This window comes from Ctenopharyngodon idella, chromosome 4 (assembly GCF_019924925.1).
Source record: "Ctenopharyngodon idella isolate HZGC_01 chromosome 4, HZGC01, whole genome shotgun sequence".
Classification (NCBI taxonomy): domain Eukaryota; kingdom Metazoa; phylum Chordata; class Actinopteri; order Cypriniformes; family Xenocyprididae; genus Ctenopharyngodon; species Ctenopharyngodon idella.
The window spans coordinates 21,054,097-21,078,657 of NC_067223.1; the positions used below are offsets into that span (position 1 = coordinate 21,054,097).

Genomic DNA, 24,561 nt, shown 5'->3' on the forward strand with positions numbered 1-24,561 from the left:
GGCACTTTATAACATTACGATTGAACCACTGTAGTCACTATTTTAGCAATCTCTTTAGTACTCCTCTGGATCCTGAATGTGGTAATTTGATTGCTTTCTATGGGACAAAAAACTTTGATTTCACCAAAAAAAATCTTAATTTGTGTTCTGAAGATGAACAAAGGTCTTGCGAGTGTGGAACGTCATCAGGGTGAGTAATTAATGACAAAATTCATTTTTGGGTGAACTAACCATTTAACTTTTTTTTTTTCCTTCATTTTTATTTATTTATTTTCTGAAAATATGGGGGAACAGTTTTCTTGTTTACGCTTATTTCATTTCAAATTGAAACACAAACAATGGAAATATACATTTGATACACATTTAATGTCTAAAACACATATTCACAAACTTGTAAAACTACTTCTACTAAAAGTTCAGCCCTGTTTCCTGAGAATGAACCTTTCTGAATAACAAACCAGATCAGAGTGATTACGTGTGTTGACATGACTGACTGTCATTCTTCTCATTCTCACGTCTCGTCCTGGTAGAAGGAATTTCAGAGCTGTTGTTCAACAGGACAGTTCAGAGAAAGATCTACAGACATTATCTGATGTGAGTGTTTCATCTTTCTTTTAGTTATGTTCATGTATGTGTGTTGTGTTATGTGTCATTGGTCACTTCTGAGATTTTAATGCTGTGCTTAAGTAATTGAAGATTTTATTTAAACCTCACATCATAATCAAACAGCCAATCAAGTGTGTCTTTGTAAGTGAATCACAGAAAGCTGCACTGATATTGCTGTCACATGGTCATTTTATTGTTTATTAGTGAGGCTCAAACAGTATTTCTTATCATGTGCTCTTAACTCTGAGGCAGAAACTCCTATTGCAAAAATAAAATGTCCATAAATGCACTCACTGAGCTGTGAGATTGGAAAAGAAAGGCTGAATAATAATAATTTATAATTAATTGACACAATCTGTGCTGAAACATCTAAAGCTCAGTGACTTCAGGAATTACAAATGGCTTGTTTGGTATCATCTCCGTGTAAACTACAAAAACTCGGATCTGTGACAGCATGCACATGCACATATCATGTTTAGACTATAGACATGTGATTTTGGCACAAGTGCTCGGTAAAAGAATGCATATGTTTGCAGTCTTTCTTTACAAAGTGACATCGCCAACTACTGACCTGCCATGAATAATACAGTGTTTTTAGTCGTTTTTATGGATCTTTGTGAACAGGGATCTTTTTGCCAACATTGTCATCTATACAAAGAAAAAATCTTTTTAGTTTTTAGTATATCATTGTTTATCCTCAGTCTGTCATTTTGTCTCTCCACACAGTTTCACTTCCCATGTCTTTTGTCTCTTGATAAACTGGTTTTGTTTTTATGAAACAGTTCTGTTTTAACAGGTTTAAGTTCTGAAGAAAGCTTCCTCCTCCACAGTTCATGAAAATACAGAACTGAAAGAGGTTTCAAAACAACAACTGCTCAAGATGCCAGTTCAGTGGAGGAATAGAAAAATCTACATCATTATTCATGGTTAGTATTTTACTTTTTAAAATAGTGACATATAGATTTAAAGGTGTCATGTATCCATTCGCATTGACATCAAACAGCGTTGACAAATTGTGTATAATTTTTATTGAACTTTTTTTGATCACTACCAAAACTCAAAGCAACTATTTCATCTTTTATAGTAATTGTAACAGATTTAAACAACTCAGCTTTCTGATCTCTTCATAAATATACACATTCATCTCACAACCTTTATTTCAACAATTAATTTAAGTGTATATATTCATAATTCAGTCTGTCCACAGCAAAATAATGTGTCAAACCTAGGCTTGCACATCTGACTTCCTCACTTTGAGGCTTGCTTTTGTGAGTCAATGTTTGTGTTTCTCTTGTGTGAGGAATTGCTGACAGTTTAAAGGGGTTCTATTCTGCTTTTTTACATGTTCAGATTTCTTTAGTTTTGCTGAATGAAAATGGTTGTCAAAGTTACAAAGTCCCTCTAGTGAGAGTTATTCTCTATATTGTTGAGCACTGTTTTCTAACTCACTGAAACGCCTCCATTGTAGTCTTGAGTGGTTTGAGTCTAGTTTCATTTCCACTCTTGTTATATTCGGACATGATTCAGACACACACTGACTTTGGCCAAAGTGTTGGGGACATTTATGTTTCTAAAGCTTAGGTTATTCCTACAAGAAAAATAAATGTTAGTTATGATTCATTAATAATTCCATCAGGGCATTTACAGCATCTGTGGGGTATTTTGAGCTGAAACTTCACAGACACATTCTGGGGACCTTTTTAACAGATGAGTTTGGATGAGTTGACTCTGATAATCCTGATCCAATCACAGCTTTATTTCATAATCCAAATAACATTTTAGTATTTAGGTCCACATGTTAAGGGTGAGAATTACTTCAGATTTTTTTTTTTTTTTTTTTGTCCTGCAGCTGCAACTCTGTGAAAGGGCAATGGCGTCTTCAGTTCCTTCAGTGATTTCTCAAGAGCTGCTTGAGAAATCACTGAAGGAACTGAAAAAAGCTGAACTGAAGGAGTTTCAGACTCGCTTAGAGAATAATCATGAGTGTATATCAAAGTCTGATATGGAGAATGCAGATATCATAGACACAGTGGATAAGATGGTGGCATGTTTTGGACCAGAAGAAGCTGTGAAGAACACAGTGGAGATCCTGAGGAAGATAAACCAGAATAATCTGGCTGAGCAGCTGGAGAACAAACACAAGCAAGGTAACGATTAATTCACTATGACTGTAACGTGATTGACTGTTTACCATTGTGATGGTTTGATTTAAACTTTCCTCTGCTGATGTGTTTGTGTAATTAATGTTTCCCAGTGAGTGATCCTCTCTCTCACACACAGATCAGGCTAAAGGCAATATGATGACTTTTGTCCCCGTTGGAGCTCCTTCTAAAGAGAAATGTGGTAAATATAACAATCACTGCCTGTACACTGCCTTACATTGCTAAGCAGAGCAGCTGCAGAGATCTTATACAAGTACATTTACAAGAGCAAAACGTGTCATGATTTTACAAATGCTTAAATGGTTTACAATTGTTTACAATGGTCTAAAACCATTGAAACTTTTACAAGTAACTTCTATCAAGACACATCATTTTGAAAATCCTAACCCTAAAACAGTCCCATGCCTTGTTTGATGTGCTAGATGTCAATTTTTAAATAAAAAATAATTTTTAATAATTTTAATAATTTTGCTCAGCATGGCCTGAAGTTGATCAGAGTCTAATAAATGGCCTACATGAAGTTGGCACCCCATAATACAAAATAATCTCCAAAACTATGCCATTCATTTGTGCTACGTTTGTGCTGATTTGTGCTGCAAAAAAAAAAAAAAAAAATGCAAAAACATGAACTATCTGATATTCCGATTCTCATATATGTGTAAGTGAATGTGTTTTGACATTTAAAAACCTTTATAATGATCATGTAAGTTGATTTTATGTGGAGTACCACCAGCCCTGCACATTTTGTCTCCCTATATCTGACACACCCATTTCAGGTCTTGCAGCCTCTACTAATAAGCTCATGAGTTGAATCAGGTGTGATAGATGAGGTAGACATACAAAATGTGCATGGCTGGTGGGTTTGAGAACCACTGTACTAGGCTCCGTTCCACTCCAAATTTTTTATGCCCTTCACTTGCTAACATCCCTCTGTCTCGTGGACTCTGATGTGCATCATTGCTTATGTTACATGAGTGCCCACTACTGGTGGAACTTGTACATAAGGTTTAAATGGAATGCACTAAGCTCTTGAAATTAACATATTATACACTATTATGTGATTAATTCTCAACATAATGAATATATCACGCTCTTCAGTTAAAGGGTTAATTCACCCAAAAATTCTGTCATTAATTACGCACCCTCATGTTGTTCCACACCCGTAAGGCCTTCATTCATTTTCGGAACACAAATTAATATACTTTTGATGAAATCCAAAAGGAACATGACTTGTCCATCATGTTCTAAAAACATATTTAAAAACAGTTCATGTGAGTACAGTGGTTCAACCTGAATATTATAAAGCGATGAGAAAAAATAATGACTTTTCAACAATAACTAGTGATGGCCAATTTCAAAACACTGCTTCAAAGCTTTACAAATCTTTTGTTTTGAATCAGTGGTTCGGAGCGCCAAAGTCGTGATTTTCAATAAACAAGGCTTCGTTACATCATAAGTGTTTCGAAATTTCAATAGTTCACCTGACTTTGGCAGATTGATACATGATCTGGACAAAGAGTAAAAAAGCTGCACAAAAAGTATTGTATTTGTGTTTGAATAGTGCGTGCACTCTGTGGGCATGGCCGCATTAACGGATAATGAGGTGACTCGCAAACGACTGACATCTCTGTCTCTCTATCTCTATCTCTCCAACTTCCCTTGTCCACTTCATGAAGTGGAATGCACTTCAATATGGCAGCGGGGGCTTCCCCCGAGGGGAAGTGTTTAGAAAAGTTTGCAAGTGGTTGTCTAAAAGTGGAGTGGAACCCTAAACATACTGCCAAAAGAACAACACACTGGCTTAAGCAAATATTCCCCAATCTAGGTGTGCAAAGCTATTACAGACGTTTCCAAAAAGATTAATGGCTGTAATTTAGGCAACATTTGGCTCTATAAAGTATTAAATCAGGGGACTGATGACTCTTCCAACCCTGTTATTCTAGTTCAGTATAATTAGTTTTCAGAACTGTTGCTAGGCAAAATTTGTAAATAAAGCTAGAAAATTATTATTATTATTATTATTATTATTATTATTTTTTTTTTTTTAATTTCAGGCTGTACAAAGTAACTATTTCAAATGGGTATGATGATTTTCTATAGGAACTTTCTATAGGATTTTCTATTGTATCTTTAGCAGGATTCTTTATTGAGAACACATGCTGTTGGTAGCTGCAGTCATCAAGTCCAACTAAGGCAGTGATACATTGTATTTTATATACATTTTAGGGCCAGTGCCTAGAGATAGAGACAAAGCACTTGGTAGACGACCTTAAACAAAGCATGTAAATTAAATATTCAGATATAGGATCCCGCCCCATCATAACTATTCAAAGAATGGCACAGGGGCTCCAAGAGCCATTAAAGACAAAAGGTGAGAGTGGTTTATAAGACTTAGAAGAAAGAGAACAGGAACTCGCAGGAACTCGCTGGAAACTTTGCTTAACAGAATTATTCATCTGATGTCATCATCTTTACCTTAAAATGCTAAATACAATGTACTTAACCCTCGTTTTTCATGTGATGTTAGGTCAGGACGTAGGATCAGCAAATGTTAAACAGATTCTTAAGATTCTTTGTAATCCCACACACTGTATGTTGTCAATTTCAGCATAATAAATGTAAGATGTGCATGTAAACACTATTGCAGTAAGAGAGTGATTAATTTGAATATAGCAGAAGCACAGTTTTTATCACAATTATTTTTTTTTTAATGAGAACTGCAAACCAGGTTAGAATTTATGTAAAGGATTTATATGGAAGATTTATATGGAAAAAAAAAAATCACTTAATCACTGTCTTTTTACATCTTTCTTAAAGGCTCAACTGCAGACAACAGTCAGGATGCTCTTTGTGATTTCAAAGATACCAGCCTCAGACTGAAGAACAAATTAAAACGGGACTACAAGCGGATATTGGTTGGTAATTCACAGACTGGTCATCGGGAATACCTGAACAATATTTACACTGATTTATATGTGGTGGAGAATGATACCGGAGGACGAGTGAACGACCATGAGGTGATACAGATGGAATCACATCACAACCGACTGAATGCCAAAGAGACACCAATCAAGTGTAATGACGTGTTTAAAATCCAGTGTGACACAGGTCAACAAAATGGAAAAGTACTGACAATAGGGATTGCAGGAGTGGGAAAAACTGTCTCTGTCAATAAATTCATCCTTGACTGGGCTGAAGGAAAAGAAAATCAGGATATAGTCTTCATATTTCCACTTCCATTCCGTAGACTTAATTTGATTAAAGAAGAGTACAGTCTCATAGCACTGCTTAACAAATACTTCTTTAGTAGTCCTGAAGAACTGTCCTCTCTTCCTGAAGATGACGGTAAGGTCATGTTTATCTTTGATGGGCTGGATGAATGTCGCTTCCCTCTGAACTTTGAAGAGGATGACGCATGTATAGATTTGAAAGAAAAAACAACTGTGAGTAAGATAATTACAAACCTTATCAATACACATCTGGTTCCCTCTGCTCTCATCTGGATCACATCCAGACCAGCAGCAGCTGGTCTCATACCCCGAGACTACATTGATAAAGTGACAGAAGTGCGAGGATTTAACAATGAGCAGAAAGTGCAATACTTCAAAAAAAACAGCAGTCCTGAAGTTTCTGAAAACATTATCTGTCATATAAGGAAATCCAGGAGCCTGTACATCATGTGCCACATCCCTGTCTTCTGCTGGATCTCTCTCACTGTTCTTCAGCCTCTACTGGCTCAAGAAAGCAATGACAAAATTCCCACAACTCTCACAGGGATGTACACAAACTTCTTACTTACTCAGCAGCAACAGATGGAAAAAAAATACAAAGATAATCCTGAACCTAAAGCCAAGGTGAAGTCTTTTGGTAAGATTATTCTAAAGCTTGGAAAACTGGCCTTTCAACAGCTGGAGAAAAGACACCTGATTTTCGACAAAGAAGATCTTGAGGAATGTGGACTAGATGTCAGTGAAGGGTCATTGTACTCAGGGCTTTGCACCCGGATGTTTAAGGAGGAAAAGATTGAGAAAATAGAAGTTTACAGCTTCGTACATCTCAGCGTACAGGAATTCCTTGCTGCTCTCTATGTGTTTTTGATTGGCAAAGACAAGAAAGCAAACCCATTTGTTAAATCCTGGAGAGAAAATCTGACATGGAAACTCTCCAAAAAGCCACTGTTTCAGCTTCATAAGACTGCGATCAACAAGGCTTTACTCAGTGAGAATGGACACCTGGACCTTTTCCTCCGGTTCTTTCTTGGTCTCTCTCTGGAATCCAATCAGAGAGACCTAAAGTTAATGCTGCCCAAACTGAAACTAAAAACAGAGAACATTAAAGACACTGTTGACTATATCAAACAGAAAATAGAGACAGAAAAATCAGTAGAGAGGACCATCAATCTCTTCCACTGTCGGAGTGAACTGAAAGATGACTTTGTGGAGGAAATCCAGAAGAATCTGAGCTCAGGAAATCTTTCAGCACAGAATCTCTCCTCTGCTCAGTGGTCTAGCCTGGTGTTTGTGCTCCTGATGTCAGAAGAGGCTCAAGAGAAGTTTGAACTGCAAAAATACAGAAGATCTGATGAAGCACTAATGATAATGCTGCCAGTCATCAAAAACACCAGAAGAGCACTGTAAGGATTTTCTTTACATTCATTTATATATAAAGAGTTTGATTCCAAAACGCAATAAACACCATTTGAACAAAAAAAAAAAAAAAAAAATTGAGTTTCAAACTCTTCATATACTGTTGGTCTTTTGTAATTGGGTATAATTTTTACATAGATGACTTGCTGGCCTTGACTGTATAAGTAAGTTATGGCTATGATAAAATATATCAATGTGTGTGAAGATATTGAGTTTTACCCATTTTATTATTCTTAATTGTATCATAAATTAAAGAAACACTTATGTTCTCTACACAGACTACAGAGCTGTAATCTCACTTCTCAGTCTTGTAAAAGTTTGTTATCAGTTTTACAATCCTCAAACTGTTTTCTGAGAGAGCTCGACCTGAGTAACAATGACCTGCAGGATTCAGAAGTTAAGCTTCTTTCTGATGGACTGAAGAGTCTAAAATGTCAGCTGGAGATACTGAGGTTTGAAATCAAATACTTTATTGTTTGCATTAAGTTAATTATTAAAAATCACACTACTATGATTGATTATGTATGCAATTCCATTTTGTTTTTATTGTTCAGATTTTCCAAATGTAATCTCACTGCTCAGTGTTGTGAGAGTTTATCATCAGTTTTACAATCCTCAATCTGTGTTCTGAGAGAGCTGGACCTGAGTAACAATGACCTGCAGGATTTAGGAGTGAAGCTCCTTTCTGATGGACTGAAGAGTCCAAACTGTCAGCTGGAGATATTGAGGTTTGAGTTCAGATACTTTATAGTTTGCATGATGTCAGGGGTTTTCAACCTGTGGGCTGTCAGGGGTTTTCAGCACCCATTAAGGGGGGCGCAAGCAGCACCTGTCAATTCAGAAGCATACACTTGAGTAAACAGCTGCAAATGTGAGATTTTACTAGCAAATCTTTAGTCATCCTCTAGAGGGGGCAAGTTGACTATTCTCGCAGTTAATCATTGGCTATGGTTACAGCAGTTTTGATGGAACTGAATTTGAGCAAAAACAACTAAAAACAAAATGGACTGATGGCTTGAAAAAAATCAAGAATACCAGAGATGATAAAAACTAAGGTTAAACTTAATGAAAAACGAGCTCAGCCATCACTCTAAAGTCGGTAAGCTGTTTATATTTTTGAAGTTTCAGTTTTTAACTAATACCCTGTCTACACCAGACGCGAGAGGCATGATGCAACACAAAATCTCTGACAGTAAACTGATGCCTTGTTCTATTTCTGACATGTTCCAAAGTGCCGGCTTTACTTTTGACACAAACAACAAATGGATTTGCAATGCAATGCCTCACTTTGTTGCATCCAGTGTAGACATCCGCAACCTATTGTGGCAAGGTGGAATGTGACAATGGTCTTGTCTGGTGTAGAAACGGGGTTTGCACACTATATGCAGCATATTAAGTAATATAACAATTATGTTCGAATGCGTCAAGTTATATATGGATGATGTTCACGTTAATTGGGATTAGGGGAGCATGAGTGAAATTAGATAAATGTAGGGGGGCACGTGTCCGAAAAGGTTGAAAACCTCTGCATTAAGCTAATTATTAAAAATGGGACTGCTAAGATTAATTCTGTATGTAATCACATTTTGTTTTTATTGTTCAGATTTCCCATATGTAATCTCACTGCTCAGTGTTGTGAGAGTTTGTCATCAGTTTTACAATCCTCAAACTGTTCTGAGAGAGCTGGAACTGAGTAACAATTTTAAAATCATTAACAGAATTCTATCACAATAAATGATTTTGTCACTGAATGTGATCTCTGCTCTCAATGGAATGTCAGGAAAAAAAGACAAATGTGATTTGATTTTTTTTTCTCCTGTCTCCTTATCTCACTCATTTTGACATTGATGAGCATTGTTAGACTAAAAACTTTTAAAACTTTTTGTCCTCCAAATAACAAACAGAGCTGCGTGTAAAGTGCAGCAGAGCAGCATCAAGAATATCAAATATTGAGGGACAATTTGGCCATTTCTCATTTTTGGGGAGACTTTGGGGAGTCCCTCTAAATGTCTATGGTGGCTATATATCTAACATATACTCTACATTTCATAAAAGATATGTATCATATCTTTTACATTTAAAATTTATAATAAACTACTACACCGAGTTGTGCCTCTGAAGCGTCAGAGTTAGAGCCCATTCTCCTTTAGTTGTGGATTTAAAAAAAAAAAAAAAAAACTATGAATAAATATGCCATTTGAACTGTTGCTGTGTTTGTAGATTGTCTGGCTGTATGGTGACAGAGGAAGGCTGTCATTATGTGTCTTCAGCTCTGAGTTCAAACTCCTCACACCTGAGAGAGCTGGATCTAAGCTACAATTACCCAGGAGATTCAGGAGTCAAGCTGCTCACCGATACACTCATCCATCAAAACCGCCCACTGGATAAACTCAAGTATGTTGAGCAGGAAGAGTTTGAATTTATTTATTTCACACATTTACAAAAGTTGTAACGGAGAATTAATTATACTACAGTGCAGTTGAATGCTTGAATCTGATTGTTTGACAAACATTCTACAGTGTGACATCATTTCCAGTAAACGCAAAGCTAAAGTAGTTCCAGGCTGGTCTTGACTGCATTAGTTACTTTGCCAAATGATTGCAGTTATTTCAAAGGTCCTTACGTCTTACAACAGCAAAAGAAACAAAGCCCACAATGACATTGTACAAATAAATATAACAAAAAATGGGATAAAAACAAACTATTTTTATGATTTTCCCATGAAAAAGGTTTTATTATTTATGGGAAGCATGCTTTCTCCCACTCAATGTCCCATACAAACGAACACATACAGTACAGACACACACATGCACAGAAACTTGTTAGTGCTGCCTCGCAATTTCATCTGCAAAACTGTTTCACAACTTATGTAGTATGTCTGAAAAAGGGACTGTATTAAGTGATGTCCGACATCTATCTTTCCTCAGTGGGTGTTGGTCAAAACACTGGATCCAATCAGCTCCTTCCAAAGGAGGTTTATTTATTCCTAACACAATAGCAACTTTCATCCAGGCTGTACAGAACACAGCTGTACACGGGCTTAACAGAGTTAATCCGTTTTCACCGTAGGGGAGTGTGTGTACATATACAGGAATATAAATGGGGTTTGTGTGTATGTATGTGTGTGGCCTACAATAGAAAGAGAATAAAGACATAAATTCATAAATAAACGTACACATTTCAGGTATTATACAGAGACATTATATTTTATAGTTTACATAATCGTTGAAGAAATTCTCAAGTTAAATGTTATGAAAGAATTAAACTATATAATCAACAATGGAATCTTATACCACCACCTAGTGGTCAAGTCACCTTTATTTATATAGCACTTTTTACAATGTAGATTGTGTCAAAGCAGCTTTACAGTGATAACTGGTATATAATTTTGGCTGCACAGCAGCTCTTAAAGAAAATGTTGTCAATGCAGGCAGATGCAAAGCACTGTTGAATGCCAAATGTCAAATGTCCCCAAGTAAGCAAGCCTAAAGCCCCGTTCACACCGCTAGCGACTTTTTCATTGCATGTCACTAGTCTCCTACTGTGAAGTCGCTTTTGGGGGCGTTCCTAGTGCTGTCGCTCTAATATCATTGGTAGACTGCACGTCTGATCATATCTATAGAAAATGCAATCACAAATGATATATAAAACTAAGAAATCATTCTAATTTGACTAGGAATTAGGTTTAAAATAATTAAAACAGTAACATTCTGCTGTTGTAGAGTGTTGTGTCTGCAGAGATCAGTGCAATAAATCATTAACTAGATTAATGATCGGTTTATCAACAAATTGAACTCATTCATACTGTCAAAAAATAATAAAACGTCATTCGAATTTGACAAATAATCAATTTTCTTGTCCCTAATAATCAACATAATGCAGGGGAAACTGTAATATGAACTGCAGTAGTGCTAAACTGCTCACAGCATTATGTAGTCCAATATTCCTGCTGCTGTCTGTCATGTTAATCAAAGAACAAAAGACAAAGAAACCAATCAGTCTCTCAGGATCATTGTGAAGCGATCAAGCCACGCCCTAGCAACCATATAGAGCACCATAGCAACAAGTTCCATAGACTTCCACTGAAAAAGATCAAAGGAATATCTTTGGATAGAAGTGTCATAGGAACATGAGGGTGGGCTCATTTGACTTAGGGCAGCAAACGGCCAATCACGAATCACCTTCAACACTTCATAGCCACACCCTAGCAACCATTAAGAGCTACCTAGCAACCTAAATCCAAAGAGGGATATCTTAACATCTGAAAGACATAGAAGCATGGGGGTTGGTTTATATTGGCAAGCAGCCTTTGGAGTATCATCATTGGTAGCTGCCAAGCCACTCCCTAGCAACCGTTTTGCAAGACCTATATGTCTGTATCAGAATATCGTAGAGACAAGGGGGTTGGCTTTTTTGACTCATGCTTACAAACTGGACTTCATGCTACACCTGCTAGCATAGAACAGCTACATGCTAATAGCGATTAGCTAAGTGTTAAATCAGGCTTAAAACATGTGATGAACTTTATAAAAACTCCACAGTAACTATGTGACAACTACCAACCACCTAGTAACACAATTTCAACCACCCAGGTTACCATAGCAACCGGCCAGAACACCATAGCAACCGCCTAGCAACACCGTAGTGACCACCCCAAGTACCTTAGCAACTGCCTAGCGACCGCCTAGCAACCACCCAGTTTACCATAGCAACCGCCTAGCAACCACCCAGAACACCCTAGCAACACCTTAGCAACCACCCCAAGTACCTTAGCAACTGCCTAGCAACCACCCAGGTTACCATAGCAACCGCCTAGCAACCACCCAGAACACCCTAGCAACTGCCTAGCAACCACTCAGAACACCTTAGCAACTGCCTAGCAACACCCTAGCAACCGAGTGCCGAATTTTGCCACCGCAAGCACCATTCACATTTTCTTCAGGAAATGTACATTCTAGTTTTATTTGTTCTTCTTTTATTACTGACTTTTTAATTGTGTTTTTTTTAATGAATATAAAGCAGGCGCAATGATATTACACAGCGTCTCTCACAAATGTCTCCATGGTTGCAAGGCACGCTCCCTGTGCAAGCAGGGGGTCACAGGCGCTGCGTAATATCATTGCGCCTGCTGCAGCCATGGTACGGCAGCAAAGTTCCTTGATTATTACGCCGGAATGAGAGTATAGTTCCTAGTCATATCGGCCTAGAAAATCACAGCTTTTCATTTTCCGTCGGTCTTAGTACGCAATGTAACTACAGAAGAGTCAAGTTTTAAGTAGGAAAAATATCAAAACTCTTCATCATTTCGTCATTTTTGAGCGAGATGCTAACGATCTAATCAGATTCAATGAACTATGCTAAGCTATGCTAAGAGTGGTATCGCCAGAATTGGAGATCTGCTGAATGGATTCGAAAACGGTAAAACTCAACTGTTTAACTCTAGGGGAGATGGAAACTGAGCCTATTTTCAAAAAAACTGGAGTGTTCCTTTAAGACCTTCGTTCATCTTCAGAGCACAAATTAAGATATTTTTGATGAAATCGGATGGCTTAGTCAGTTCTCTGTTGCCAGCAAGATCATTAACACTTTCAGATATCCAAAAAGGTGCTCAAAACAGTTCATGTGACTACAGTGGTTCAGCCTCAATGTTATAAAGTGTCGAGAAAACTTTTTGTTCGCAAAAAAACCCCAAAAAAACCGACTATATCTAGTGATGGCCGGTTTGATTTGAAGCGCTAAAGTCACGTGATTTCAGTAAACGAGGCTTCGTTATGTCATGAGTGTTTCGCAATTTCAATAGTTCACATGATTTAGGCAGTTAGATACGTGATTCAAAACAAAGCTTCGAAGCTTCATGAAGCAGTGTTTGGATGCCCTTTATATACCCCTTTTCTAAATACCCTCAATTAATAATCATCACGGGCGCAGATTCATGAACGATTTTCACCACTTTAATAAACGTGCAATTAGTCAACTAATCGTATAAAATGAATGATTACTAGTCAACCAGAACAATCTTTAGTCATGGGCAGAGAGAGAAACAGAGAGAGAGAGCTTTGATGATAAACTTCAATACTCATTTCTTGCTAGAAATTACAACAAAAGTGGAAAAAGCTGGTCAAAAACATACATTTACACAAACTGACCACCAACCACAACTTTTAGATGCAGTTAGAAATCGTAATTGAAAATGTAATGTGATCAATCGCTTACAGCCCTGCACTGCTGTGTGTGTATCATTAACATGATATAAAGACAATGGAAGTCACTAATATAGACAAACAAACCTGTGCGCGTGTTTACTGACTAACTGTGTCACTGTGTGTGTTTTCTAGTGTGGATCACGGGGGAGAGATCAGGATTACAGCAGGACTACACAAATGTACGTCTACACACACACACACACACACACACACAAACAAACTCACTCTCACACTCTCTCTCTCTTCATAACTGAACATTAAACATTAACAGGTCTTTCCCTCAAAAACATAACAACACTTAAATTCAGCATTTACTTTCCAGCATATTACAGACAGATCCTAACTTTAGAATCCTATCTTATCTGTTTATAGCAATTTGAGTCAGAACCTCATATAGGGCAAAACCTACAGAATGACATTTCTTAAGTGCTTTATCTTAACTTAAAAACTGTCCTAACTTTAAGACAACCCCACTGGTGCCCTAACTTCAAAATTATTTGAAACTGCAAAAATTACATCATAGTGTTTATGTAATTATTTCCTTCATTTGAGTTATTATTTCTATAGGGACTTGTATTTTGAAGTGTGGTTCCGCAGGAGAACGGAACATGAAAAGGCCATCGGCACTGGACTTATGCAAGTTAATAGCTGTGTCTCATTTCATTTAATTTTGAAGAGGACGAATCCTTTGAAGGATGCTGTCACAGACACGCCAGGCTCCACCGCTCACCAATCACAACGCACTGACTCTCCAGAGTACTGATCACCCGCACCTGCACCTCATTATCACCGCAATCACCACCAGCATAAAGAGCACTCACACACACAGCCACATTGTCCGGTCTCGTTTGCATTACGCCTTACCTGAATGCTTACCTCAAGGACTCCTACCGAACTACTTACCTGTCTCCAGCGTCTCCTGTTCTCCTCGTGTGATTCCCATCTGTGTGTGAGTGTTCCTGGTCTCCTGTGTCAAGTTTCTCTAGCGTCTTCCGAATCAACCCGTGTCTACAATCAACAAGGACAGTATCACTTCTCTGCACTCTCCACTTCATCCATTACATCACTCATTATTCATCTGCACTACTGCTTGTCTCGTGCTGGTATCAATAAACATCTCTACCTGTTATATCTGCCTCGGTCCCTTCTGTACTGTAACAGAAGACCGGACCATAACAGCCAGATACCAGCATGAGCCACCTGGACCCGTTTCAAGAGCTCGTGGACGCCCTGCGCCGAGCACTCACCTCCAGTTCACCGTCACCCACTCCAGCGATCACTTCCGCAAACACCGTCTCCACTCCTTCACCGCCGATTCACGCCAGTCCCATGGCCAAACCAGCGCCCTACTCTGGCTCGGCGGAGGACTGCAGCGGATTCCTCCTGCAGTGCGCACTGGTCCTGGAGATGCAACCGCACCTCTACCCCACCGATACCACCAAGGTAGCGTTTATATTTTCTCACCTGCAAGGCAAAGCGCTGCAGTGGGCCGACTCCATCTGGTCCCAGAACAGTCCAGTCACTCAATCCTATTCCAGTTTCGTCGCTCATTTCCGGGAGGTCTTCGGAAAACCCACGTCTGACTCTTCGATCGGTGAGAAATTATATAACCTGAAACAAGGCTCCATGACTGTTAATGAGTATGCTTTGCAGTTTAGAACGCTAGCTGCCTCCAGTGGTTGGAATGAACAGGCGTTAATTACCACCTTTCGACAAGGGTTGGATCCTCGCGTGCGGTTGCATCTCGCTGCATACGAGGATTCCATCAGCCTCGAGCGCTTCATCCAGCTTTCCATCCGCTTCGCCACCCGTATGCAGTCGTGTATTGAAGAACACCAGGGCCAGTCGCTGTTCAACACTCTCCTCCGTCGACCAGAGTCCATCAGCCCTCCAGAACCAGCCAACGAGCCTATGCAAGTGGAAAACTCTCGTTTATCGTCTGCAGAGAGACAACGGCGGCTGACCCTGAATCTATGTTTGTACTGTGGATTACCTGGGCATGTACTCTCCTCATGCCCAACCCGTCCTCCGCGTCCCATGGTGAGTGCAATCCTTCCCTCCATGAATAAATTGAAGCCACTCACCACTGTTGTAAACCTTACTGTCGCTGACGTTTCTCTTCCAGTGGTGGCGCTCCTCGACTCAGGGTCAGCCGGCAACTTAATCTCCGGCGCCCTCTGCAGACAACTCAAGCTCAAGACCACGCCTTCTCCGACTATCTACCAGATCCACTCTGTAACGGGAAAACTTCTCACTAAGAAGCGTGTGAGTCGCTGTGCTGGCCCTCTCCAGCTGCGGATCGGCGTGTTGCACCAAGAAACCATCTATCTGCTGGTTCTGGAGGATTCCACCTCTGACGTGATCCTAGGGCGCCCCTGGTTGAAACAACATAACCCTGTCATCTCCTGGGGCAGCGGCAAGATCCTGAAGTGGGGCGAAACCTGTTTCTCCACCTGTATCTCCAGAGTTCCAGTACCATCGCCTCCTCGCTCCGAAGAAATCTCCCTCTGCGCCACATCCATCGAGAGCCCAGTGGAGAAACGCTGTGTCGAGATACCATCCTGTTACGCCCCCTTCAGCGACGTCTTCTGCCCACAGTGAGCCTCCAAGCTGCCTCCTCATCGGCCATGGGACTGTGCTATTGATCTGCTTCCGGGTGAGCCAGTGCCCAGGGGAAGGATCTACCCCCTGTCCATCCCGGAGGAGAAGGCCATGGAAGAATACATCAAGGAGGCTCTAGACCAGGGATACATCCGTCTACTTCCCCTGCTGCTTCGAGCTTCTTTTTCGTGGCAAAGAAGGACGGAGGCTTGCGGCCCTGCATTGACTACCGCTCACTCAACAAGATTACAGTTAAGTTCTGTTATCCCCTTCCTCTCGTCCCAGCGGCCCTGGAACATCTCCGTGCTGCCACTGTGTTCACGAAGCTGGACCTCCGCAGCGCGTACAACCTCATCCGGATACGTGAGGGGGACGAGTGGAAGACCGCCTTCGTGACACCTACTGGCCACTACGAATATCTTGTTATGCCGTATGGCCTGGTCAACGCCCCTTCCGTATTCCAGGATTTCATCCACGAGGTGCTCCGGGAGTTCCTCCATCGATTTGTCCTGGTCTACATCGACGACATCCTGATATACTCCCGGAGCTTGGCCGAACATCGCAACCACGTTGCGGAGGTCCTCCAACAGCTCAGGAAATTCCACCTCTTCCTCAAAGCCGAGAAGTGCTCATTCCATCAGCCCTCCGTGCACTTCTTAGGCTACATCATTGACCACAGTGGCATCCGGATGGACGAGGGGAAGGTGGAAGTCATCAAGACCTGGCCCACTCCATCCACAGTAAAAGAACTCCAACGTTTCCTCAGATTTGCAAACTTCTATCGTCGGTTTATCAAAGATTACAGCTCCATCGCCCATCCACTCACCAACCTCCTCAGGAATAGGCCCAAGTCTCTGTCCTGGACTCCAGCTGCCACCAACGCCTTCGAAGCTCTAAAGGAAGCCTTCACCACCGCTCCCCTCCTCGTCCACCCTAATCCTGACCTGCCCTTCGTGGTAGAGGTGGACGCTTCCACCACCGTAGTGGGGGCGGTACTCTCCCAGCAGCAGGGGAATCCAAGTAGACTTCACCCATGCGCCTTCTTCTCCCGCAAGCTCAACCCGGCGGAGGCCAATTACGACATCGGAAACCACGAGCTGCTGGCCGTGAAGTTGGCCCTTGAAGAGTGGAGGCATTGGTTGGAGGGAGCCAAACACCCCTTCCTGGTTCTCACCGACCACAAGAACTTGGAATATCTCAAGGCTGCTAAGAGATTGAACCCACGACAAGCCCGCTGGGCTTTATTCTTCACCCGCTTCGACTTTTCTATCTCCTACCGACCAGGTTCCAAAAATGTCAAAGTGGATGCCCTCTCTCGACTCCATGCTCCTGATGAACCACCAGAGGAACCAGAAACCATCCTCCCAAAATCCATCCTCGTAAGCCCCATCACCTGGTCGGAGGAGACTTTACCCTCCTCCAATGCCTCCACCAACGCTCCGTCGGGTTGTCCACCAGGCTTGCGCTACACCACCAGGGCACAACGCACTCCACTTATTCACTCTGCCCACACGTCACTTGGCACTGTGGGGTCAATGAAACCCTCTCGTTGCTCAAAGAACGCTTCTGGTGGCCCAACATGGCATCGGACGTCAGAAGGTACGTGCAGGGCTGTAGGGAGTGCGCCATCTCCAAGAGCCCACGTCACCTTCCATCGCCAAGCTCCATCCTCTGCCCGTTCCCAATCGACCCTGGTCACACCTAAGAGTGGATTTTATCACCGACCTGCCAGTATCCAATGGTTTCACCTGCGTCCTCGTCATCGTAGATCGTTTCTCCAAATCATGTCGTTTGATTCTCCTGAGGGGTTTACCCACTGCTATGGAGACCGCTGAACTGATGTTCAATCACGTGTTCAGATACTTCGGAATCCCCGAGGACATCGTCTCTGACAGAGGACCCCAATTCACCTCACGGGTGTGGAAGGCCTTCTTCTCACTCCTAGGTGTGGCCGTCAGTCTCTCATCGGGCTACCTATCCCCAATCGAACGGGCAGACGGAGAGGAAGATCCAGGAGATCGGCCGTCACAGACACGCCAGGCTCCACCGCTCACCAATCACAACGCACTGACTCTCCAGAGTACTGATCACCCGCACCTGCACCTCATTATCACCGCAATCACCACCAGCATAAAGAGCACTCACACACACAGCCACATTGTCCGGTCTCGTTTGCATTACGCCTTACCTGAATGCTTACCTCAAGGACTCCTACCGAACTACTTACCTGTCTCCAGCGTCTCCTGTTCTCCTTGTGTGATTCCCATCTGTGTGTGAGTGTTCCTGGTCTCCTGTGTCAAGTTTCTCCAGCGTCTTCCGAATCAACCCGTGTCTACAATCAACAAGGACAGTATCACTTCTCTGCACTCTCCACTTCATCCATTTACATCACTTATTATTCATCTGCACTACTGCTTGTCTCGTGCTGGTATCATCTCTACCTGTTATATCTGCCTCGGTCCCTTCTGTACTGTAACAGATGCGGTATATGGAGTGTCCTTAGCCAGAATTAAATGAGACATCCTTTGTAGGACACACAGGCAGGAAAGGAAACCGGAAGTATATCGTTGCTATGCCAACGTGATCACGGCAGCCTCGTTGCGCTCTACGCAAATGAATGAAAATTATTAATACATTTGTAAAGTAATTTGAAAAGAAAATGTATTTACTTGTTTTATTTTGGTTAATGCTTGAGGAGCTTATGTACAACAGAAATATCTGTTACAGAGACAAAGGAGGAGGATATTAAGAAGAACAAAGATTAAAACAAAAACAGGCTTGAAACTACTTACATTTTAACACCCTATTTTCGTTTGTACATGTATAGGCTATCTGCCGACGCTGACACTGATAAATCAAATAAATGACGGTTGTTATCAGCGACGCAAAGAATTGTGGGCTATCTGTAGCAGCGAAGGATACACCTCATGCATCCTCCGAATTCCTGTAAAAGAAGGGCGCATACAAAGGTCACATTCGGAGAGTCCTACTTAATTTTCTGAAATGATACAGCCTCAATGACGTATGCAACCTTCGAATGCGACCTCCGGAGGATGCAGCCTTCGAAATGAGACACAGCTAATGATTCATGATCACAGAGTTACAAAATTAGTAGTTAATATAGGAGCCATGTAAACATTCATGTGTGATGTCATGTGACCATGGGTAAATTTGGGAGTGTCATTAATTATGTGACAATTAACTCCCTCGGGTGGGCGGTCACGCCGGCGATACCAACTCGGTTTTTTTCTTACCAGTGTGAAAGAGACTCAATATACTCCGTCAATGTTGCACATATAATTAAGAGTTATACACCATTAAAATTTGTGGAATATTTTCTTTTATTTGCGTACACTCAGAGTAAAAACAAAATGATGTGCTTTTTGCAAAATAAAGAAAACTAACATGATGCGTGATCTCTCGTCTCCCTCTGAACGAAGTTTAATCCGATAGTTCTCAGAAAATGAACTGTAACTTAGTGAATACTAATGACACCAAAATGAGACTTATGTCTAAAAAAACGTTGAAATGTCAGGTTTTAAATCGTGTAAGTCAAATCGAAAACAAATATTCTGTGTTTATGTAATCTGTATGAAAAGAGACACATGTCAGACGTCCGTGATTCAGCTCATTATCCACTAATGCGGCCACGCCCACGGAGCGAGCGCTATTCAGACGCAAATTCTGAGGCAATACATGTATACATCATCTCAATCGTGCATTTATTGTCTTGAAAAGTGTTTATCTGGATGTTAAAGCCATGGTTAGAGAACTCTGGAAGACATGCCGTTAGTTCCTGAATGTCCTGTTCTTCTTTAGAGTAATTTGTGGACTAAAGGTGTACAGCGCGCCCTCCGGCTGCCAGTATGAATTGAAAACACAGTATCCAGCGTTCATAGTGATGACAATAAATATTGAATAAATATTACTCCTCTGTATAGAAAATTGACAAACATATGAGAATCCATCAATATTTCTCCAAATGTGCATGCTTTTAAGCTAAAAGACTATATGAAATGCCATAGAGGTAACATGAATGTTCAGACGCTTTGCATCACAGAAATACATTATATTTTAAAGTATATAATAGAATACCATTATTTTAAATTGAAATAATATTTCACAGTATTGCTGTTTTTTCTGTATGTTTGATATACACCATGATGAGCTTGAGACATGATCACAGAGGGTTTTTTCACAGCCTACCTGACTGAAAGGCCTCATTAATATGCAGCTCATTAGAGGTTCTTTATGCCATTCTTTTGTCTTCTCAGGTGTAAATCACCCATTATTCATGATGATTCACGCCTCCACGCATACTGTGTTTCTTGACAAAAAGTGTCTTACAAAAACTAAATCAATATATTGTTATAAATGAACGAGTATGCAGGATAATTTTTACATCATTCTGAAGCAAAAACTCCAAGTCTACAACCTCCAATACCCAGAAGTCTTGTGAACACAGATTTAATATATGTTTTTTGGCTTTATTTCAGTGACTTAAGTTTTTTGTTTTTTCAATAACCACGCATAAACGTTATTCCTTCAAAAACACAAACATGTACATACATGTTCCTCACATATTATGGTAGCCTAGTTTGTGCTGAATACAGTGTAATGACACTTTTTCCATTAATATGTTTATGAACAACTGAAAAAAGTACAAATGTCAGGGCATGTCAAAACTTCTCCAGGGCCCCGAAAATCCTCAGACCCCAGAGGGTTAAAGCACCTGTTGTCAGGAAGGAAGTCAGGAAGGGAGGAGGGGGTGAGTGTGGGAGCACACATTTTTTTGTTGACCGTAAATTCATCTACTCAAAATGGTTCTTTCAAATGCTTGAAGAAAACTTTCAATATAAGAATAAACCTCAAGAGGCAAAGGTAACGAATGCTTGACGAGTCAGAAGTTATTCCGCACTCAGCTCCTGTGGCTTTGGTTGGCTTTTAGGCCGCTACAGTTAAAATAAGTTTTAATGTGAAATTAGTACATGTAGTTTTTTTCTTTTTCTTACCTGATTGTTTAGTAGCTGGTTGATAAGGGCACAAGGTCAGAAATGTTCATTTTATGTGTTTATATTTTGTATATCTTTGCCATCTTTGTGCCGATTCAGTTGATCTAATTTGATTTATGAGTATATTTAGGTTGTTTATATGTTTAATTTGCAATTTTGTCCTATAATAGCAAATTGTTTTGTTTCATTGTCAAATCTAGTTTTCTCCTGCAATATTTTATTGGCTTGTTTTAGTTCTTATGGTGTATCGTGAGTCAGTGAACGGAAAATAATTTAAAAATGAGGACATTCACAGACATCAGTGAGAGCACATTTATTTTATTCAACCGGGTTACTATAAATAGCCCAGTTTGAGAATGGCGTCACATTTATTAATGATAAATGATGAAGATCAGCGATGTTTGATAGTAGAAAGCCTTTCTGAACACTCAAATAAATGTGCTGTATTTTGATGAAAGAACACTGATAAATAATTACAGACTCATGAAATACACTGACAGGTTTTGCCTTTTCTTCCAAACTTATCAAAACGTCTCTTTCTGCAGCTCTTCATTAAAACACTCCTGTTCAGTTTGTCTATTTTAATCTCGAGCCTTTTCTTCACAGCAGCTGCTCGCGCATCTTTGGTTGCTTGATAACATGCACGGCGAAAAAAATACACGCTGCTTACGCTTGCAATGTGAAACAGGCCTTAGGCCCCGATCATTCAGGATGTGTTTTTCAGGTTTGAAAACACGAGGTGCACCGCATTGCCTTTTTTTTGGCTTACTTTATTTAGAAAAGAGCGGTGCACTGTGGGGGTTTTATGTTGCTAGGCAACCACCGAATCAGCTGACCTGTCAGTCTAATCAAGGATTACAGCGCGAGCGCACGAGAATCTTTGGTTTGCTGTTAAGTAAACTGTCATATTAGAAGAAACTTCCAAAAATGAGCATGATCGAGATTAACCCGCGACAGACAGTTTCTCAGGGCAAAAAACACTCACTGCCAAAAATCACGTTCTGTCTGATCGGGACCTTGAGGCTTAATTAACTTAATTAAGTTCATATCTGACAATTTAATTTAGGATTTTTCACAAATTTGTATTACAGAAGCAAATCTTACATTTACATTTCTGATCCTATCTTATAAAATCTCATCTGTACTGTAGTTCGGAAAACTTAAAGCGATAGTTCGATAATCAACTCTCAGATCTGTTAACCAACGGACGCGTTCACACAGGCAGCAGGAGCGTCGCGTAAGCGTCAAGCAGGAGCGTTGCATAAGCAGCAGTGAAGCTCAATTAAAGTGAAAGCACACTTTTGATGGACAAAATAAATATAATTTCACACAAAAGTGTTCAAAATGCACAGAATACGCATGTCTAATGTGTTTTAACAAGAATTTGAGTATGACAGAAAAGAAAATTAAGAATCAAAAATAATTACAGAAGATTTACCCATTTAAACTTGTTTTTAATTATTCAGTTTGGGTTAAAGTATGGTGTATTATAAAAAAATAAACTAGCCAGAAAATATGATATATAAACATTATTTTAGTTATTACACATTGATATATATAGGCTGGAGCATATCCAAATCAAACCCGAGTTTGTTGTCTTGTAAACATGTTCATGCGTCAGATGATGCTTACAAAGCTTACCTCATTCGTGTGCAGCAATGGATGACACGAGGCTTTTATTTATTTATTTATTTACATTTATATGCGAATGTTGTACACCTCCCCATGTTAACAAACTTTCAAGACTATCAAGTTTATAAATGACCAACTTATAAAAACAAATTTATAGCTGTCTTTGTAAAGAAATGCTCACTTTATATGTAGCTTCGAGCCGCTGCTGTGACGCTGTACAAACGCTTCCACAGTGTGAATACTCGCGCGTCTCTGCAGCTGCAGTGACAGTGTAGTTGCGCTCACGCTTGCAGTGTGAAACAGGCATAAGACTTAAAATAGAAAGTTTTTTTAATAGATCCAGACGATTGCAAAGCATTCTGGGAACTAAAAATCCATTACCCAGTTTCAGTTCATTCAACACAAATGTATTACATAAACTTCTGTTTTACATATTTAAGTTGATTTTACACAATAAAATTAAAACAAATTGTTCAAATTAAGTACATTTAACAAACAACCAAGATCATTTTTACAGTGTAAAAGATCAGACAGATGATTGATAATTCCTGATTCTGATGTGTTTTCTCTCCATCAGATTCCCATCAGCTCAATCTGGATCTGAACACAGTGAATGAACACCTCTGTCTGTCTGAGGATAACAGAGTGATTACTTACACTGACACAGATCAGCCGTATCCTGATCATCCAGACAGATTTGATTATGCTGAACAGGTGTTGTGTAGAGAGAGTGTGTGTGAACGCTGTTACTGGGAGATTGAGTGGAGTGGTAAATATGTGCATATATCAGTGTCATATAAGAGCATCAGGAGGAAGGGACGGGGTAATGAGTGTGGGTTTGGAGGTAATAATCAGTCCTGGAGTTTGTTCTGCACTTCCTCCAGTTGCTCATTCAGACACAATGACATACAGACTGAACTCCCTGTAAAGCCCATCATCAGCAGTAGAATAGGAGTGTATGTGGATCACAGTGCAGGAACTCTGTCCTTCTACAGAGTCTCTGGAGACACAATGAGCCTCATCCACACAGTCCAGACCACATTCACTCAACCGCTCTATCCTGGGTTTTATGTTTATAATGGATCAGTGAAACTGTGTTGATGAATCAGAATACACTGTGTGCAGAATTATTAGGCAAGTTGATTTTCTGATCATATTTTTTTTCCCCAAGCACATTTACCAATTCCAAACCACATCGATCTTAATAACTACTATTAATATTGTATTTAATCATTTATAAGTGATATATAATTGTTCATGAAGGCTGGAAATGAAAAATGCCTTATATTCAGGTGTGCATAATTATTAGGCAGGTTTTCTTTTACAGGCAAAATGAGCCAAAAAAGAGATTTAACTCAGACTGAAAAGTCAAAAATTATTAAATGCTCATGAGAAGGACGCAATACTAATGCAATACTAGAGATTGCAAAGTTAAGGCATGACCAATGGACAGCAAAATGCTCATTGGGTCAGCGGGGTCATACAAAAACAGGTGGAGAAGAAAAGACACACGTTACCTGCAAAAGAATTAAGAATTAAGATGAAGAATTAAGTGTGAAACCATCAGGAACCCTTTAGTCTCCAGCGCCACCATTTTCCAGAACTGCAACCTACCTGGAGTCTCCAGAAGTGCGAGGTGTCAGGATCTCAGAGACTTAGGTTAGGTGAAGAATCCTGAAAAAATGACCCCCACTTAATA

At 40.1% G+C, this 24,561-nt stretch overlaps 2 protein-coding genes across 6 annotated transcripts in view; both read left to right on the plus strand.

The window, feature by feature from the left end:
- Positions 1-24,561, plus strand: part of LOC127510587 (tripartite motif-containing protein 16-like) — a 295,864-nt gene that overhangs the window by 111,470 nt on the left and 159,833 nt on the right. The window lies entirely within an intron of this gene.
- Positions 117-24,383, plus strand: LOC127510584 (NACHT, LRR and PYD domains-containing protein 3-like). Of its 5 annotated transcripts, none has more exons than XM_051890249.1 (10): positions 123-594; positions 1,389-1,532; positions 2,456-2,753; positions 2,861-2,949; positions 5,586-7,401; positions 7,693-7,866; positions 7,969-8,142; positions 9,635-9,808; positions 13,750-13,796; positions 23,440-24,383. In XM_051890249.1, exons 4-10 carry the CDS (start codon positions 2,904-2,906, stop codon positions 23,961-23,963), a joined length of 2,955 nt encoding a protein of 984 aa, XP_051746209.1. In that variant the 5' UTR covers positions 123-594; positions 1,389-1,532; positions 2,456-2,753; positions 2,861-2,903; the 3' UTR covers positions 23,964-24,383. The 5 variants fall into 5 exon arrangements, with proteins under 5 accessions (XP_051746212.1, XP_051746209.1, XP_051746207.1 ...); XM_051890247.1 differs by having other exon boundaries at positions 2,887-2,949; XM_051890248.1 differs by having other exon boundaries at positions 1,403-1,532; positions 2,887-2,949.